The 16278-nt window shown below is 44.0% G+C and overlaps 1 protein-coding gene across 1 annotated transcript in view; it reads left to right on the top strand.

Annotated features, from left to right (window-relative positions):
- Positions 1-16278, top strand: part of cdi (center divider) — a 749111-nt gene that overhangs the window by 645059 nt on the left and 87774 nt on the right. Inside the window, exon 3 of the mRNA XM_067152029.2 lies at positions 8636-8684. Coding sequence (XP_067008130.1) covers positions 8636-8684 — 49 coding nt within the window. The remainder of the gene's footprint in view (positions 1-8635; positions 8685-16278) is intronic.

Here is a 16278-nt window from a genome sequence, read left to right on the forward strand (position 1 = left end):
ATTTACTCAATAAAGCGTAATTTAGTTACATAGGCCTACTTCAACAACATTTATTGCTTGATTTTGCACAGTGTGTAATGCTATGTGTCTTTCCTGTTCATTGAGTTCCTGAAAATGGTATTTAAGGCTCATCATCAGACGTCCGTTGATAAGAGCTATCCTCTAAATAGTGAGTTTCATCTCTAATAGAGACACAGATATTTACTATCAAAGTACAACAGGGTAAATGCAATAACGAGTAGATATGCAGTATGTCTTGAAATAAACAATCGAACTAATGTTAATACCGGTAAATATGATTGGATTGTTGAAGTATCAGATAATTTAAATTCAAGCAACAACAAGCCACAGGTTATCCGCTTCAGCCTGATCCTTATTAGAGCCTATATTAGGAATGGTACTAAAACATACCCTTCTTAAAAAATGTACAAAAATATTTTGAGCTAGGTACTCCTGAACTTTTTCGTTGTATCCGGTCAATATACGTAAACAGAACAGAAATAACGAATTCCTTATGATGTAAGTTGTATTGAAAATTATCTGTATTTCTTCCCACTGGAAATAAAAGTAACACTATTCCCGTGATACTCACATGAATATTAACTCTTCATTGACCTTCACGGCCTGAGACATAACTACAACGTTTCTATCGCTGAAGCGCACACTGTTCACTCGCCCGCCCTTCCAGTAATACACTGGCGGAAAAAATATCCAAACACTAAGAAGGGATTGTTCTAGATTAACGAACGATGGCATACGTGTTTATACATCTGAAATATGACGTTAGATTCAAATTTTCCGCAAATTGCATTAGCGTGGCGCTAGTAGCGGCCCCATGACGTTGCACATCAAGTTTGATGTAAATACATACTGTACTGTGCGAGAGCGTTACTTACCTGAGAGATTGCACGGAGTGACTGTGAGTGGGTCAAGAAGGCCTTTACGACGAGGAACAGGCCAGTATCAACAGATCACTGCGGTTGAACAAGGCCGTATAATAGGGCTACGAGAAGGGGGATCTTCCTTCCGCGCTATTGCAGAACAGCTTGGCAGGAATGTCTCCACTGTGCATGCGTGCTGGCAGCAGTGGTCAGGAGAAGATACTAGGTTTGTTCCAACAAGCAGTTTGCGTACGGTTTGGTATCGATTCATGATCGTCCCTAAACAGCAGTCTGTTGGAACGGTTCGTGTACCGTCAATGAAAACTACAATGCGCATGCGTTCACAATTACGCGGGAGATTCCTGTTTGAGGATAAACAAACAGCTGTTCTTGTTAATCTCTGCTAAAAAAAACTTGTTAGGTCTACTCAGTGGAAGGTAATTGGCAATAAAATGACTCAACTAATAAGGTAATAGACTAATGGACCTGTTTCTAAAATACTTTGCTTTACTTTATTCCAGAATTACGTGAATTTATAATTTTACCACGAGTACTGGCAGCGTAAAAACCGATGATGTAGACGGTTCTATTCAGAGGATAACCATGTCACCTAAAAGCAAATACTGATCACATTTTTTCCTTCTAAATTATTGCCAAGAGATGAAATTCTAACTGCTCTGCTAGTCCGGCCTCGGGGTGTAGGGGGCAACGCGTCCGCCTGTCACCCGGCGGCCCCGAGTTCGATTCCCGGCCGGGTCAGGGTTTTTTAATTGTAATGACGTCTTTTGTGGCGTCCTTAATCTTCCTTTCCTCACACAGAACATTCCACACTGCCGCCATTCCAATTACACGCAGGTTCATACACTATGGTGCCATTAGGGGCAAAATATCCACATGGGTCGACGCCCCGAACAAATAGCATTTAAAAAATATTCGGAAACACATCCAAAATTTTTCGCCTGTGGTCACAAACAGCTTGCATTCATTAATTCATTAATAGTAACAGTGGTTTATTATGAAGACATTGTGTTGATAAATAAAATATAACTGTATGGAATAGTGTCCTTTTCTATTTATGTAAGAATCAGGATCATTTACAGGCTTATCAATTTCAATATGACAGCCACCTATGGCACCAATGACACCTGGAAATCCACTTTCCCTGAAATGTTGCTCATTATTTACTTTCTCATCTTCTGTAGGCCAAGTGATCACTTTTGGAGATAAGTTGCTAATGAAGACAGTCAATCGTTTGACAGTTCTATGTAGAGAGCTCAAAGAAATGTCAAACCGACCTGTAACACCCCGGAAACTTGAAGTCTGATGCTTAACCTCCAGGGTTGGCTTTTCCCTCGGACTCAGCGAGGGATCCCACCTCTACCGTCTCAAGGGCAGTGTCCTGGAGCTTCAGACTTTGGGTCGTGGGATACAACTGGGGAGGAGACCATTACCTCGCCCAGGCGGCCTCACCTGCTATGCCGAACAGGGGACTTGCGGGGGGGATGGAAAGATTGGAAGGGATAGACAAGGAAGAGGGAAGGAAGTGCACGTGGCCTTAAGTTAGGTACCATCCCGGCATTTGCCTGGAGGAGAAGTGGGAAACCACGGAAAACCACTTCCAGGATGGCTGACGCGAAAATGCTCCTTGAACGTTTCATTGTCATAGCGAGGTACCGTTTCTTCTATAGGCGGAGAGCGAGAGAGAGAAAGAGAATTTTGGTTACTAAATTATGAGTTACTCGTGCATGTAGTGAAAATAAATATCATTTAAACATAATTGCAAACATGTAAAAAAAAAAAAACTTGCCTAAATCTTCATTTTTCGCTTTTGGGATATTGTAATATATCCCTAGATCATCTTCACTGGAGTCCGTGTTCATAAGATCATCATCAGAATTTATTTATTTTATTTATTTATTTATTTATTGGTTATAGAATGTCCCAGTGAGCTAGTGGCTCAAGGAACCGCCTTCAAAATGGTCATGCATCGTTCTCGTTTTTATCTCGTGCCTCTTACTATTAGTGTGTAGTCAAATATGACTTTTTAACTGTATAACTTTTACTGTATAATTGTATAACAACGCCGAACGTCTATTTAATTTTACGTGTAACGTGTCGTCTGCTCGCGCCAGAAGATACCGACCAGCTGTTCACGCTTCACCAAGTGACAGCTAGGACCACAATGCACAGCTCACACTTATTTTGATGTACTGCGCATGTCGCTGACGAACAGTACTTGCTCTGGAGCACGAACTGCTTTGCCAGTCCGCAAACTGGTTCATGAACGGTCCATAGTCTGTTGGAACAACCGACTCCGAGTCCGCGTTTGAGTTTGAAGTTTGTTGGAACGCTCTTTCCGTACTGCGCATGCGTCTGCCAGTTTGCAAACTGTCCCCGTTCTTGTTGGAACAAACCTACTATCGCAAGAAGACCAGACTCCAGACATCCCCGTGGCACCACCGCGAGGAAGGACCGCCGTAGTCGGCGCATGGGTGTGGCGCAGCGGACTGTGTCTGCAGCAGCAATTCTAGCGGCAGTAGACACCACAGTGACGCAACGAACTGTTCGAAATCAGTTACAGGACACCTCCGAGCCAGACGCCCTGCGGCATGCATTCCACTTACCGCAAACCACCGCCGTCTGTGACTTCAGTGGTGTCAGACGAGAGGTCATTGGAGGATGGAATGAAGGTCCGTTGTGTTTTCCGATGAAAGCCGATTCTGCCTTGGTGTCAGTGATGGCCGTGAGTTGGTTAGGAGGAGGCCAGATGAGCGCCTGCATTCCACCTGTCTTCGGGATCTACACACTGGACATACACCGGGATTCTGGTTTGGGGGGCAATTTCCTATGACAGCAGGAGTACTCTCGTGGTTATCCCACGTACCCTGACTTTATTTGAGTAAAATCAATGATTATCTTCCATTTGTGACAAATATTACAGTGATATTCGTGGATCAACATCATTCACATAACCATCTTGTTCATTAAAAACAGAACACCTTGAAAGACTAGAGATAGGAAGTTCATATTCGCAAGACCTGTGCATTAGTATGCTATGAAGAAATGATTAGCATTTGAACCATGTCGGCCCTCAGGTTCAAGGTCCACATCGATATCTCTGCGCACCACCACCAACAAGTAAAATGTGCCTGCGGCTCTCGTTGTCGCTATAAACCGAAGATAATGGATGTGTGATTTGAGCAGACGTGCATGATGCCTCGCAGACGTATGCGAGAACCGTACCGTCAAATGAGTGAGTTTGAAAGAGGGTGCATTATTGGCATGAGAGAACGTGATGAATTCATCCGGGAAATTTCTGCCCGTGTGGGATGAGTATGTTGGCAGTGCGACGGGTGAGTATAGAATAGTTCCCAGAAGGCCGTAGAACACGACGAGATGGGTCTAGTCGCACCACCCAGACCACCCTCCGAAAAGATCGACACGTCATCCGAATGGCAATGCAGGACAGATTTGTGTCCTCCTCTGCTCTGGCGAAACAGTGGAACAGTGTAACACATCGTACACTATCAGGAGTGACAGTCTGTCGCCGTTTATTACGGTCTGGGTTACCAGAGCGTCGTCCACTTCTCAGCCTACCTTTGACTAATGTGCATAAACATGCTCGACTGGGGACAGGAATGGCAGCAGATGGTGTTTTCGGACGAATCCAGGTTCTGTTTGTTTGAAAATGATGGCCGCATTTTGGTTCGCTGCAGTCAGGGGGAGATGCATCACATTGGCTGCATTCACACAAGACATACAACCCCAACTCAAGGCCTTATTGTGTGGGGTGCTATTGGGTACAACCACAAACCACAGTTGGTGCGTGTCCAGGGCACTGTGACCAGTTTGACGTACGTGAATGACATCCTGCGACCAGTAGCCATACCCTTTCTGCACGACACCCCATATGCCATATTTCAGCAGGACAATGCGCGACCACATGTTGCTGCACGAACACGTGCCTTCTTGTCATGGGATGTCAGACTGTTGACCTGGCCCGCCCGATCACCAGACTTGTCGCCAGTTGAAAATGTGTTGGATATGGTGAAACGACGGGTGCGGCGCTGTGAACAAATGCCAACCACCAAAGATGAACTGTGGAACCAGGTGAATGCAGCATGGATGGCTGTACCCCAGGGCGCCAGTCGTGCCTTATATACGTCGATGCCATCACGCATGGAACAAGTTATCAGTGCCCATGGAGGACCCAGTGCCTACTAGGCAAGAGGACACATGCTGAAGCTAGTTGACTGAAATGCTAATCGTTTCTGCAGAACATACTAATGAACAAGTCCTGTGAATATGAACTTCCTATCTCTAGTCTTTCAAGGTGTTCTGTTTTTAATTAACATGAGGGTTATGTGAATGATGTTGATCCACGAATATCACTGTAATATTTGTCACAAATGGAAGATAATCATTGATTTTACTAAAATCAAGTCTCAAATCGGAGGTTTATTAAGAAATACCGTCGTAACTAGCAAGAAATATGTATACGTATTTATTGGCTGTAAATAGGACTCCATTATGTTGCATTCCGCTGCTTGCGCCGTCTTTTATTTCTTTCTTGAGGTCCAGGGCTGGCACTGATGAATGAGAGTGCTATGTCTGTGAATTTTTATTATCTTTGTCCATATGTCTTGCATTCCGCTGCTCTCGCCGTCGTTTGTTTTTTCTTGAGGCCCAGGGCTGGCACCGTTGAATGGGAGTGCGGGTATTTTGTTGAAAGAAACATAGCGTGATCCCTGGACCAATACATATATATATATTTAAAAAAGGAAAATAGCATGATCCCTCGACCAATAAATCGTTTAATGAATCAGTATTGGATATGAAGTGACAGCCCGTCAAATTACATCGAATGAGAAAAATCAATAAAACGACACCACACCAAGACATCACACACGACAGTGTTAGACAAACAAAACACTTACGGAAGCGCTGCGACGTAGCAGAAATAGTAGTTGTAAGGCAGTAAAGTATGTATTCTCTAAAATAAAACATTTCGTATTATTTCTTAATCAGCCATCGATTTGAGACTTTATTTGAGTAAAAGCAATTACTATCTTCCATTTGTGACAAATATTAGAGTGATATATCGTGGATCAACATCATTCACGTAACCGAACATGAGTTTACGTCAGCGTCGTCTCGGTAGATTTACTAGCAAAAAAGCAAAGCAAAGCAAAGCAAAGCAAAGCAAAGTCACCTCCGTACAGGCCATGAAGGCCCTTGGAGGAGTGGAAGGTAAAGGCTTCTACCATTGTTAACCTCAGCACGTGATGGGGTAGAGTGGTTAGCTCTACGCCCGGCCGCCTTTGCCCCCAGGAATTAACCTGGTACTCATTTTTGGTGTAGGCTGAGTGCACCTCAGGGCCATATGCACCTCCGAAAGTGGAAATCTCGTTTCTTAAATTTTACGACTTCCTGACGGGCATTCGAACCCACGTCCTTCCGGGCGAACCGAGCACGCCTTTACCGCCTCGGCCAGGCAGCCCCTAGATTTACTAGCACGTAAATTAATTCCAGTGGGACAAAATTCCAACACCTCATAGTCTCCAAAAAGCGTGAAAGTCGTTAATGGGATGTAAAACCAACAACATTATGATTATTAAAGAACGATGTAAATTTGTGTTCAGTCTGCAAGCCGAGCGTAATTCTTTACTACTGTCAATCTGGTATCCTCTGTTTCCACGCTTCTTACCTTCAGTAAACAGAAACAAATTGAAAGTGCCGTCTACTAAGGTACCCTTTGCTTCTTTTAGTTAACCTCTCGCAGGTGAGCCATCCTCCAGTCGCCTCACTTCACCCCAACACTCAAGCTATACGTACCGCTACATCCAGCGCGTTCTTTTATTTCTTCGTCTTTCTTTCCTGACTTCTTGTCACGTATTTGGGGTCGGCACCACACGTGCAGTTCAATCATTTTTACGCCGAATTCCCTTAGTGATCACAAACCTGTACGAAGAGATGTACTTACTGTTGCATATTTCCTTGCTGGTTGGTAGTGTGGTGTGAAAATGAATTAGTGTATAGTAAAACTAACATAAATACGCAGTCTCCGATCCACAGGAATTAACCAGATACTGTTAAAATCGCCATCCCGGTAGGCAGTCGAATACGACCCCTCTGAACCGAAGGACATTACGCTGATCACTCAGCCATGGAGCCCGACGTTTTCATAATTTTATAATAAATTTTATAAATTTTATAATAAATGTCTCGGCTACACTGGTGCTCAATAATTAATGCCAGGCTGAGTAGCTCGATCCCCACACAATCCCGTTGTATTTGAAGGTGTTCAAATACGTCAGCCTCGTGTCGATATATTTAGAGACACCTAACAGAACTCTAGCAGGACAACGTTTCGGCACATTGGAGTCTCCGAAAACCATAAAAATGCAGTTAATTGGAATTATTGAAAACGATTTTATTATTAGCACTTGATAAATGCCTGGCGTTTCGTTGCCATACTATACCCGGACATAAATCCTGCTAGTCACGTAGTAAAACTGTTATCTCCTTCCCGCTTTGATAACTACTGCAACGCAGAATGAAAACGACCAGGGCTGACAGATCATCCGTCCAGGTCATTCATATTAATAGAACTTGAATACATGTGGTGCAGTTATCGAACGTGACGAAAGAACTTCTGGATATGGTAGATTAATTCCCTGCAACCGTTTTAATACTGGTGATCATTAGACGATTTTTCATTGCCGAGTTATTCAAAGAATCTTACTACGTTACTGTGCACCGAGATAAGCTAAATATACAGGACTTTCAGCTTTTTAGAAAAATAACTATTTGAATTCTGCATTACACCCATAACTGTTTATTTTTCTATTGGGTATGTCAGCCTTTTGCTGTCCTTAATGACTAATATTTCTTTCCTACAGTATATTTTTGTTACAGCAAACTCCCTTCTTCTCATGCTGGAAATACTTTTTATGTGGTGCTATGAAAATGAGGTTTTCACTTTGTTCTCTAAAATATTAAATATTTCTTGCCAGGCTCAGTAGCTCAGGCGGTAGAGCGCTGGCCTTCTGAGCCCAAGATGGTGGGTTCGATCCAGGCTCAGGCGGGTGGCATTTGAAAGTGCTTAAAAATGTCAGTTTCGTGTCGATATATTTACTACCTTAAAGAACTCCTGCGGGACAAACTCCGGCTCCTCGGTGTCTCCGAAAACACTAAAAGTAGATGGTGGAACGTAAAACGATTATTATTATTATTATTATTATTATTATTATTATCCGGCTTCATGGCTAAATGGTTAGCGTGCTGGCGTTTGGTCGAGGGGTCCCGGGTTAGATTCCCGGCAGGGTAGGGAATTTTAACGATCGTTGGTTAATTTCGCTGGCACGGGGGATGGGTATATGTGTCGTCTTCATCATAATTCCATCCTCATCACGACGCGCTGGTCGCCTACGGGAGTCAACTCAAAAGACCTGCATCTGTCGAGCCGAACATGTCCTCGGACACTCCCGGCACTGGAAGCCATACGTCATTTCATTTCACTTATTAAAATATCTCTTCTAAGCCCCCTCTGTGGATCAGTAGTTGATCCCGCCCGATAGAGTAAAATGGAACATTAAAATTGTCACGCAGGCAATCTGGATGGTGTCAAATCTAAATGCCTGCACACGATAGCTGATGTTATACGAATATTATTTATATATTGCCATTTTGAATACTTCTTTTTGTTTGCATTAAAGTGCTGTGGTACTAAGTGCACTCATCTTTTGTTTCAGATTTATGGGGGTGTGCGTCCACGAAGGGCAACTACACGCTTTAACAGAGGTAAGTTAACAATAGTTCACACTTTATTGTAACTCTTAACTATCGTACAGTCGTTATTTCCTGGTAAATTATATTGTAATAATTATGTAATACGTCTATGAAAGAAGTGCTTTTTATGGTACAGCTGGTTATTGCTGTTTTCTCTTCTGCACATGGTTATGGGATTGAACCCTCGGTTCATTATGTCATAGGCTTTAACCTACTGATTCTTTTGGTACAGTATTTACTGACACATTAGAAAAATTTAACTAAAGGGAAATTCTGGCACCGTGGCATTTCTTAGCACAATGAAGAGTGCTTTCCATGGAATTATCTTGATCCTCTCGTAATGGCGCAAATAATGTAAATACGTATATTTTAACCCGTTACGTAATGACCACAGTCCGCCTCTGTGGTGTAGTGGTTAGCATGATTAGCTGCCACCCCCGGAGGCCCGGGTTCGATTCCCGGCGAAATTTGAAAAGTGGTACGAGGGCTGGAACGGGGTCCACTCAGCCTCGGGAGGTCAACTGAGTAGAGGTGGGTTCGATTCCCACCTCAGCCATCCTGGAAGTGGTTTTCCGTGGTTTCCCACTTCTCCTCCAGGCGAATGCCGGGATGGTACCTAACTTAAGGCCACGGCCGCTTCCTTCCCTCTTCCTTGCCTATCCCTTCCAATCTTCCCATCCCTCCACAAAGCCCCTGTTCAGCATAGCAGGTGAGGCCGCCTGGGCGAGGTACTGGTCATACTCCCCAGTTGTATCCCCCGACCGAGAGTCTGAAGCTCCAGGACACTGCCCTTGGGGCGGTAGAGGTGGGATCCCTCGCTAAGTCCGAGGGAAAACCCGAACCTGGAGGGTAAAGAGATGATGATGATGATGATGACGTAATGACTACAATAGACAGACTACTGGTGTGAAAATAGGAAACCACTGAAAACTATCTCAAGACTGCCGATGGTGGGATTCAAACTCATAATCTCCCTAATGCAAGCTCACAGTTACTCGTAGCCAACTCGCTCGGTGGATTAGTGTGTAGACTGTAATGAATGGTCTTCGGTCGCCTAAGACTGCTAGAGCTGCCGTTAAGGTAAACGGTGGCTCAATCTCATAAACAATTTCCACCCCTGGAAAGTCTTTTACGGGGACAGTCTGATAAAAGTTTCGAGTTAGTGTTTGAATACTTTTCATCAGATAATATGCATAGAATTAAAATATTCACCTATGTATCCAAGGAGTAGAAGGTAAAGGCTTTCACTATCAATAACTTCGGTATTCGGGTGGGATAGAGTGGTTGGCTCTATATATCTGGCCTGTTTTTCCCTGGGAGTTTCTCTCCTACTTATTTCTAATGTAGGTTGAGTAAGCCCCAGGACCATGTGCCTATTCAGAAGTGGAAGTCTCGTTTCTATATTGCTCGACTTCCTGACGGAGAATCGAACACGCGTCTTTCCATACCTTTATTACCTTGGCTTGCTTGCCCTCTGCACTATTGTTAAACTGGTCTACACTGTGACATTTATCTTGGGCTTGGTTTCAATTAATGACCGTCGCATCCTCTTGAGGGAATGGAGGTAATTTAATGAAACCAAGAACTTCATAGAAGGGCAGACTACTACTTCTTATTTTTCCTCTATTTCTTTTCGAGGGGCGGGGAAGGGTTCGGCAGTTGGTGTGGATTTAACCCAGTTTTACAGTTGGGTGCCCTTTCAGACGGGAATAGGAATGAGAAATTGGAAGACATATTGACGCGGAATATCAGTGTCATCTTCGAAAGTTTGTTATTGAGTGAAATTTGACACGAATAATGTTAGAATAACATGAAATTCTAATCGTACCTCAGGTTTGCACTCGTAGCTAATCCGACATAGCTCAGATGCTAAGGCACAGATACTGTAAGTGAACTTGCTCACGGCTGCTCGAGAAAATGCATTTATGTAATCCCATTATGTGAGACCTGAAGAGACATGGTGCAGGTCTTTTGAGTTGACGCCTATAGATACCTGCGCGTCTGTGAGGATGGGGACCTTGCTGGATAAATTCTAATGTTGAAGACGACACACACACACACACACACACACACACACACACACACACACACACATCCCCCGAGCCATCGGAATAAACCAATTAAGATTAAAATCCCCAGCCCTACCGGGAAATCGAACCCGGCACCTCTTGGATCAAAGACCAGTATGCTAACCATTTAGCCAGACAAAGTAAACTCGTGTTCTTGTTTCGAGCACTACAGCTCATTTCAGGCATACCACGAATGGAGGTGAGCTGCATGTACACGCATGCACAGAAATAGTGTGCCGACATACGCAATGAGCTCTTCCCCACTCCAGTACCGAGGTACTCCGGTACCGAAAAGGAGGAAAAGCGAGTGAACTGGTAATGCTGAAGGCACAATGTGTATATTGCTATACATCCACCACTGTGCCCTTTTCAATCACAACAGTTTTGTAGCGGATTGTCTGGCTGCAGCAATGCGTTAAGTGAGGAGCTAAGCAACATCATGCTTTGTTTATATCGGGACACTATTTTGTGCCATTCTTAAATCTCTGACAGCACCGGGAATCGAACCCAGGCCTCCGAGAACGGAATAGCGCTAACCATTAGGCTACAGAGGCGGCCATTTAATATATAAAAACTTCCTTCAGCTTATCCCAGCCACCTGGCTCATTCCGAGTTTTGGCGAAGGGTTTATGTCCAGATGCTCTTCTTCATACCGTATGAAAATTCAAACCCCAGATCGACCGGCAATGTGATCTAGGCCGTCTGGGTGGAAAAATACCAGCTTTGGCACTACACTAATCACGCCCTTCTTATACGCGTATTTATAAAACGTAGGCCCTATTAATAGACTACTCTGTAGTGATAGCGATACACAATAAGAATAGGAATCTATTAATACGAGCAAAGATGAAACAAAATATTCGGCGATAATTAGCTGGCTGAACGGACATCAATTCGACTGCCAAATATAAAGAAATAAAAAGACCCAGTCAATATGTTAGTACACTGCGAAACAATTAGTCAGATCCCTCCACGGTGCTTAGGGGCCGATGCCCTTCGATGTTAGGCCCCTTAAAGCAACAAGCATCGTCATCATCATCATCACCTCCACGGTGTTTTAAACATTCCTATGTAAATAATAGTGAAATAATTAAAAGATCATAATTTAAAGATATTTTCTCGTTACTCAACTAGTGGAATTTATTTTCATTCGAGTGCTTCTGTTTTATGAGCCAGCAAAGACCTGTTAAGTTAACGACGTTATTCTCTCTCTAAACAAGAGCCTTCGAAAGTGCAAGATTTATTTGGTTCAGCTAATCATGATAACGACAGGAAGTACTCGAGAATTACGTACTACTGCTGCTACTTTTTTTTACAATTGGCGTTACGTCGCACAGACACAGAGAGGTCTTATGATGACGATGGGATAGAAAAGGGCTAGGAGTGGGAAGGAAGCGGCCGTGGCCTCAATTAAGGTATAGCCCCCAGCATTTGCCTGGTGTGAAAATGAGAAACCACGGTAAACCATCTTCAGGGCTTTTGATAGTGGGGTTGAACTCGCTGTCTCCCGAATGCAAGCACACAGCTGCGCGTCTCTGACCGTACGGCCAACTCGCTTGGTCTACTACTACTACTACTATTACTGCTGCTACTACTACTACTACTACTACTACTACTACTACTACTGTTACTATTACTACAAACGTGGACGATGGATCTGCTGAGTCTGACGTTTCTTCCATTTAAGCCAGTTTCTTCGCTTTCTTATTTCCTGTCCATCCTTCCTTGGCCAATTCTTGTTCGCTCCCGACCCCGATGGTATTCGATTTGCGGGACATAGGGTGGTGTTTTTCATTTTTAACGTTCTTCTTCATACTTTCCTTGTTCTTCCCACTGATACCTCCATTCTTTGAAGTATTGTACTTCTTACCATTTCCCTAAAGAATATAACTAATCTCACGAAATGTATTGCATACCTTTTATTTTATTATTTACAATCATTCGCTTAATACATTTGTAAACATGTTAGTTAACACAATTATATTTAATTGTTCGTTGGATCACACATAATAGTAATAATCACACAAAATAATAATAATAATAATAATAATAATAATAATAATAATAATAATAATAATACATTCCACAAGGGGAGGGGAATGTTTGTATTCCGGGCTAATCCACTGGTGGGCAACGCCGTGACCTCAACGAATTATGCAATCCGCCACACTCTCACGTCAAGCGGAGCCACACATCATTTGCTATTCCACCTATAACAGCTGTTCTCAACATTTTACTGTACGTGCCGGACTCATAAAACATATTTGCATATGACATAAAATCGTATTCTTAAAACAAAATAAATGAAAATGCTGTTAACCTATTTGAAGTAGGCAATGTGATGGTTAAACTTGTCTTGAATCTGTCAGTCGAGACACTTCAAGTCGTAAATCTTGTGCTACTGTGGTTGTTGTTTAGTTTTTTCCGAGCACTGTGAATCCTAAATCTAAATAACATAATGGTATTGCAGAATGTTTGTATGTTTTTCTCTACTGTATGTTTAAGTTGTAAGCTCTTCGCTGTTGTTTCTTAACGACCCCGATTTTAACTATGGATCTATATTTAGAAATACCCTGGAAAATCACAAACTCAGAAGACACCAGAATATATCCACAGGCCTACACGAAAAGCAACTTACCAGGACACAAGGAACATGAAACTGACGTCCCAAATTCTTCTTTTATTGCTAAAAGAAAATGTGGGGGTTCAGAGCACCATTAGTGTGTGCATGTAGCCAACTATCGATATTTGCACATTTCTGGTATTGTATGAAGATGTTTGAGAAACAGGGAATAGAATAAGTTGAATCAGCCTTCTTCTTGAAATCCTTTCGACGTTTCCACGGACCGCCAATTGGGGATCTCTGTCGTAATTCGGCACTCGCGTCCTTTAAGAAAACAAAGGACGTGGATGTACAGAATTTTCATGACGTAGGCATACTAACCCCATCAGTGCTATATCAGAGGAGGATGTATACGGTATGATGGGCAATGTGTTGCGAGAGGACATATCGTCGCTCCCATGCCAAAACCACGAATGTGACTAATGCTCTTCCTATCCATTATTTCCTTTAAGACTGGTCACATCTCCCAGCCACTTGTTGATATGCTGTCCGTCAGAATAAATTTCGTTGAGTTCATTTTCCAATGCTGCTGTGTAAAGGAAATATGAACCTTACTGTGTCGTACTGTAGGAATGTATGTTTGCATGGCATATTTACTCACTCCTAGAGTACGATGTATTTAAGGTTCATTTTCCTTTACACACCCGAATAGGAAATTGAACTCTACGAAAATTGTTCTGATGGAATGTATATCAATATGTGGCTGGGAGGCGTGATCAGTCTTAAGGGAAGTAATGGATAGGAAGAGCATTGTCACATTCACAGTTTTGGCATACGAGCGACGATATACACTGACTGACAGAGCAAATGCAACACCAAGGAGGAGTGGTTCGAAAGGGATGAAAGTTGGGGAAAAAACAGAGACGGCACGGACGAATAATTGATGTTTATTTCAAACCGATATGCAGGTTACACAATGCGCACGGCATCGACTCAGTAGGATGTAGGACCACCGCGAGCAGCGATGCACGCAGAAACACGTCGAGGTACAGAGTCAATAAGAGTGCGGATGGTGTCCTGAGGGATGGTTCTCCATTCTCTGTCAACCATTTGCCACAGTTGGTCGTCCGCACGAGGCTGGGGCAGAGTTTGCAAACGGCGTCCAATGAGATCCCACACGTGTTCGATTGGTGAGAGATCCGGAGAGTACGCTGGCCACGGAAGCATCTGTACACCTCGTAGAGCATGTTGGGAGATGCAAGCAGTGTGTGGGCGGGCATTATCCTGCTGAAACAGAGCATTGGGCAGCCCCTGAAGGTACGGGAGTGCCACCGGCCGCAGCACATGCTGCACGTAGCGGCGGGCATTTAACGTGCCTTGAATACGCACTAGAGGTGACGTGGAATCATACGCAATAGCGCCCCAAACCATGATGCCGCGTTGTCTAGCGGTAGGGCGCTCCACAATTACGGCCGGATTTGACCTTTCTCCACGCCGACGCCACGCGCGTCTGCGGTGACTATCACTGACAGAACAGAAGCGTGACTCATCGGAGAACACGACGTTCCGCCATTCCCTCATCCAAGTCGCTCTAGCCCGGCACCATGCCAGGCGTGCACGTCTATGCTGTGGAGTCAATGGTAGTCTTCTGAGCGGACGCCGGGAGTGCAGGCCTCCTTCAACCAATCGACGGGAAATTGTTCTGGTCGATATTGGAACAGCCAGAGTGTCTTGCACATGCTGAAGAATGGCGGTTGACGTGGCGTGCGGGGCTGCCACCGCTTGGTGGCGGATGCGCCGATCTTCGCGTGCTGACGTCACTCGGGCTGCGCCTGGACCCCTCGCACGTGCCACATGTCCCTGCGCCAACCATCTTCGCCACAGGCGCTGCACCGTGGACACATCCCTATGGTATCGGCTGCGATTTGACGAAGCGACCAACCTGCCCTTCTCAGCCTGATCACCATACCCCTCGTAAAGTCGTCTGTCTGCTGGAAATGCCTCCGTTGACGGCGGCCTGGCATTCTTAGCTATACACGTGTCCTGTGGCACACAACACGTTCTACAATGACTGTCGGCTGAGAAATCACGGTACGAAGTGGGCCATTCGCCAACGCCGTGTCCCATTTATCGTTCGCTACGTGCGCAGCACAGCGGCGCATTTCACATCATGAGCATACCTCAGTGACGTCAGTCTACCCTGCAATTGGCATAAAGTTCTGACCACTCCTTCTTGGTGTTGCATTTGCTCTGTCAGTCAGTGTATGACGCTGAGTGTGAACAAAGTAATTGGGACAAAGCACTGTGGCGCTTTTTAAAACTGACATACTTTCGGTAGATTTTAATTGCCGTTGACTATGGTTCCACTTTCTAACGTTGCAGAAGTAGTAACTATAAAAGGGACTAAACTTACTCGCGTTTTAACCTACATATAAATGTAGAGCATATTGACTTCGTGAAGGTCCGAATAGCGAGTTGGCTAGGCACTCGTCTCCTGTTCTTAATATTGCGGGTTTAAAACCTGACTTCTTAATATTGCGGGTTTTCGATAGCTGCAGTACTCGGGAGATAGTAGGTTCGAACCCCACTGTCGGCAGCCCTGAAAATGGTTTTCTGTGGTTTCCCATTTTCACACCAGGCAAATGCTGGGGCTGTACCTTAATTAAGGCCACGGCTTCCTTCCCATTCCTAGCCCTTTCTTGTCCCATCGTCGCCATAAGACATATATGTGTCGGTGCGACGTAAAGCAACTAGCAAAAAAAAAAAAAAAAATGCGGGTTTAAAACCTGACACACATTATTTAAATGCGACACACACATTAACGAACCCTCTCTTCGTGATAAAATGCTGTCATGCCGCCTATTATAGTTAACGGTAAAGTTATCGTACATGGTCATACATACATACATACATACATACATACTGTACCAGAAACGCCCGTACTTACCTATCCTATCTTGAAGAGCATGGATTT

This window comes from Anabrus simplex, chromosome 1 (assembly GCF_040414725.1).
Source record: "Anabrus simplex isolate iqAnaSimp1 chromosome 1, ASM4041472v1, whole genome shotgun sequence".
NCBI classification, from domain to species: Eukaryota; Metazoa; Arthropoda; class Insecta; order Orthoptera; family Tettigoniidae; genus Anabrus; species Anabrus simplex.